The following is a 4,414-nucleotide window of genomic DNA, read 5'->3' on the forward strand; positions in this document are numbered from 1 at the left end:
TTATGCGTGGCACATGGCGTTGAAGGTACATTTTTGCCATTTAATCTCAAACCAGACCCAGTATGACGGTCACTTTGTGCCTGATGTGCGAGTCTTGACTGTGCTAGCGCACACTGCGCCTTGAAGAGCATTCACCATTGTTTGTCCTTTCTTTGGTTGTTGGTCCTTGGACGCATGTTCTCATTCCAAAATCTTTACATACTTTGGGATTCACCTCACCAGACTGATACTGTCCCTGGCATGATTTCGAATGAGACGTTTCTCTCTTTTCTCCCATATTCTCCTGTCACTCTTTCGCATTCATCGCTTGCACTCACTTTTTATGTTTGTGACCATGCTCTTCAAAAATAAATGATAATATTGGTAGTAGTATACTTCAATTTTTTAGTAATAATTATGGTTGAAATGAAGCACCTCAATATTTTAGAAGTATCTGGATAAACCTAAAGTGTGCACATCTGTGCACGACCAAGCTTCTAGTCATCGTTTTCGGAAAAGTTTGGTGATAATCGGTAGATTTATTGCTGGGCAACGTTTCGCTTTTGACACAAAAGCTTCGTCAGGCCAAGTGACTAGGTTCCGAGGTTGTTGGAGATTTAAGGCGGAAGGAGAACCAATCAGCTAAGTCAAGCTCAATCTCTGTTGGGTGTCGGCCGAGAGATTTCAGTGTTAGTGTGGTTGAACAAGTGTTGAGTCCGTGGGTGAACCTACATGTGTTTGGGTCCAACCTAGGGTCTAGTTCTTCCGGTTCGGTTTATTTGATGATCCCCCTTGAACGTCGTTTGAACCCTCCGTCCGTCTATGTGGGTAAGCTAGTGGTAAGCTAGTTGTGTAAGAGGGATGCTGCGACCTTTGGTCGGGTTGAACTTCCCACCCCACCCCCCGGTTTTCTCTACTCCTACGTGGAGTGACAACCATACTGTCACATGTCAACTCGGCTTATCTAAGATCGCTTTCCATACGCTCGCCAGTTCCACACCCTTGATTCTATTCACGCTGTGATGCTTAGTAATTTCCACCGCCTCGGCTATCAGCCGCTGTGGTGTGAATCTCAGTCCCCAGCTTAAAACTTCCACATTCTCCAGATCTGTTCTACGTCCCATGTCTAAGGCATGTACCACCATCGCTAAGTCTTCGACCAGCGCTTGGTATTCTTCTGCATTCCTTGGTGGTTTGATAATACTTCTATTATGCTCACCAATTCTGGTGTGCAATACCCTGGCAGTTTGTCCTATGTAAACCTTAGCGCAATCGTTGCAGTTACTTCTATACACGCAGTCCCTAGTCCTTTCAGCCGGCAGGGGATATTCCAATTGCACCAAAACTGAGCGTAGCGTTTTTCACTTCTGAAAAGCTACTCGAATGTTGGCTAAGTTCAACAGTCTCCGAATAACCTCCGATGTTCCTGCTCTATATGGAATGACTGCTGTGCAAATCTATTCCTTACTGGGTCTAGATACTGGAGCCAATACATTTCCTAGTTGACGCATAATCAAGCTCACTGGATGTCTTATTTCTTGGAGTCATTTTGCAATCTCGATTTGAGCTACCGTTCGGCCGATCTCTTCTGTGCACAGCGCTCTGACTCGACGAAACATCGTTGAGACAATACTGGCGTACACGGACTTTGGGTGTGTTGATGAATAACTTAAGACGGTTCTTGTGTCTGTTGGTTTCTGGTAGATAGTCGTTTTCAATTTCCCACCAATCTTATGTGTTATACAGTCCAGAAAGTCTAATGTGCCCGAGGTGGACCCTATTTCCATGCTAAACTTTATGTGTGGATTTAAGCTGTTGAGATAGTCGTGGAAGCCGTTCACGTTACCTCATTTGATTACAGCAAACGTGTCGTCAACATAACGCCAAAAACTTTGGATGGACAATGATATCCGGCCAAGGCTATTTGTTCGAAGTCCTCCATGCAAATATTAGCTAAAACTGGGGATATTGGAGATCACATTCAAGACCTTGAAGAGCTGTGTCCGTTCCCCGAGTGTCGTGTCTGACAGTAACAACCCCTTGGTTACCTCCAGAGCATCTGCCCTAGGGATGTTTGTGTACACTGAGATCACGTCAAAACTCGGGAGGACTTCGTCCATCTCCAAAGGAAGCCCTGCGACCTTGCTGGCAAAGTCGTACGAATTTCTAATGAAGGTGCTCGACTTCCCTGTGAGCGGTATTAGTATACCAGCTAAGGATCTGGTCAGTTCATGTTGTGCTTACTAGTCTTTGAACTGCCCTGGGTGGACGAAAATGAAAATCACTTTCGTTCTTCTACGATCACCTGAATGAAAAACGAAGCTCTCCATGAGGATGGATTAAGGCCATATGGTTAGAAGAATGCACCACTCAAGTGATTACTGCAGACTGAAGTTAGTTGGATCGAAAAATACCGATATGGCAAGTCCTAACAATAACAGAGCACAGAAAAGGCAGACCTATAAAGCGTGCTTTCCAACAGCCTGAGGGTAGAACCATTGATAGAAGTTAGATGCCAGTGATAAGCAAATTAATTACATCCTGGCCTTACCTTCATTGATAGCAATTGTTTTCAGGCCAAAAGCAATCACATCACCGACTACCACATGCTGTTCGTCAGTGGAATAGTGGTTCAGTGTTAGTCAGTGGAACGTCATGGTGAAAAAAATGTGCTTCAAATAAATAGGTGCAGACTTACTAATTATAAAGCACAATGTCTGGTGTCCATATTTGTTTGGCAGGCACTCGAACTTCGACCACTTGTGAGTAGTTGTTTGGATCCCATGTGAGAATATGATCATTCCAGTTCTTTTTAGTCCATGCGGGAAAATAACAATAGTGAAATTCAGATGATACATAATAGGCTGATATAAAACAAAAATAAAATTGGTCGAATTCGTAACGAAACAACGAGCCCAAAATGTGCAAATGGTGTGCGTTACATTCCTTCTGAACTGCCGAGTGTTTCCCGAACCACCGTCAAATATTGACCTTTCCACTGCCGTCATCGTAAACACTAAAAAACTTGGTAATTTATCAAGCATGCTGTTTTTCGAAGGTGTTCTGATTTTTGGGTTTGTGAAACCTACTAACTTAAGAATGGCTTTAAGATTTTATGTGCTTTGCAAGAACCAACATCTTACCTGAGTCGAAGACACTTCAAGTTTGGCACTGTCCATCGAAGATAAGGGAGGAAATAGTGAATTATAAGCTTCGCTTCAAATCAAAATATTATAGCAGTACTTTGCCCCCTAAGAGAGACCTGAGAAGAGGATGCAGTCCTAAGCTTGATTGCGTTAAGAGTCTGTCGTAACATCATAGCTGCAATGGGACTGACTGCTTAGACGGACAGAAATCGGATTGTAAGTGTCATCCTCCCAAGATTGAATCAACGGTGCTAGTGCAAACAGGAATTGGAGTTAAAGTTGGATGGTTGGTTATACAAACAAATAAGAACATAGAATTATCCAAAAAGACCTTTTTTTTAACCAACTACCTGGTCCCACCTTAGTGTTTCTTGTGTGACAATGTAACAAGATGAACGTACTTGACTCTGACCCGTTCGGATGGGCTTTAATGGAAGCCACAGTCTACTGTTTCAAGTAGATGGCTGTTTCCAGTGCAAAGAATAACACAGAATATATACAGCAGAAAGCTGGTAGTGAGATCATTACCTATTCATTTATTGAAAGTACGAATTTAAACGGTGGGCCTCAGCTGTGAGTTCAATAAGACACCGTGTGCTAAGGTCATAAGAAAATCCATGATTTTAAAGTTAAAGCTATTGCTGACAAAAAATACAATAGGCTAGTAGATGATCGATAACATTAGAAACGAAACATAGGTTACGGGACTGAAGCAACTTACATTAAATAAACAACCACTGAAGATGAAGGTGTAAAACGCGCTCATTAGGAAGACTTTCACCACTTTATTGCAGCCTTACTATCTACTATAACCCATTACGGAAGTGCTACTTATTTTCTCCCCAGCAAATTGCGTCTGTTTCCAACCAACATTACAATAACATTACTGAGTGACAGTACCTACTACAGACTTGTCATCCGGTCATCCATGGTCCGGGCACAATCCAGTGGGTTTGTTTATAGCGATTTGTCTGAGGGAAGTACCGTGCCCAACAAAAGCCAATCTGCTAGCGACAAGGAACCAGTTCTGATAATCATCATTATGTCATCATGAATAGGCCAACCGACGCCCTCAGCAAAACATGCATCTTTGCCCACCGAGTCTATTTTGATCGGGTTTACATAGTCAAAAGTGGTTTCTTGATAAAACAACGATCGACCCCACAAGAACGGGTTGTAGTTCACCTGCTGTGCACCTGCATCCAGTGGATACAAGAAACAAGTTTCGGATTCCAGCCAACCATAGTTTATCCGAAAAACCTAAGGATTTCGTTCCTTAGTTATCAACG

General features: G+C 42.8%; 1 protein-coding gene across 1 annotated transcript in view; it reads right to left on the reverse strand.

Moving 5' to 3' along the window:
- The window catches only part of T265_13190 (hypothetical protein), a gene marked incomplete at both ends in the record, with an annotated part of 18,170 nt that extends 15,400 nt beyond the window's left edge, over positions 1-2,770 (reverse strand). The window contains one exon of the mRNA XM_009167655.1: positions 2,678-2,770. Coding sequence (XP_009165919.1) covers positions 2,678-2,769 — 92 coding nt within the window. The remainder of the gene's footprint in view (positions 1-2,677) is intronic.
- Between the last annotated feature and the right edge of the window lie 1,644 nt (positions 2,771-4,414).

The sequence above is a fragment of the Opisthorchis viverrini genome (genome assembly GCF_000715545.1).
Source record: "Opisthorchis viverrini unplaced genomic scaffold opera_v5_44, whole genome shotgun sequence".
Lineage (NCBI taxonomy): Eukaryota > Metazoa > Platyhelminthes > Trematoda > Opisthorchiida > Opisthorchiidae > Opisthorchis > Opisthorchis viverrini.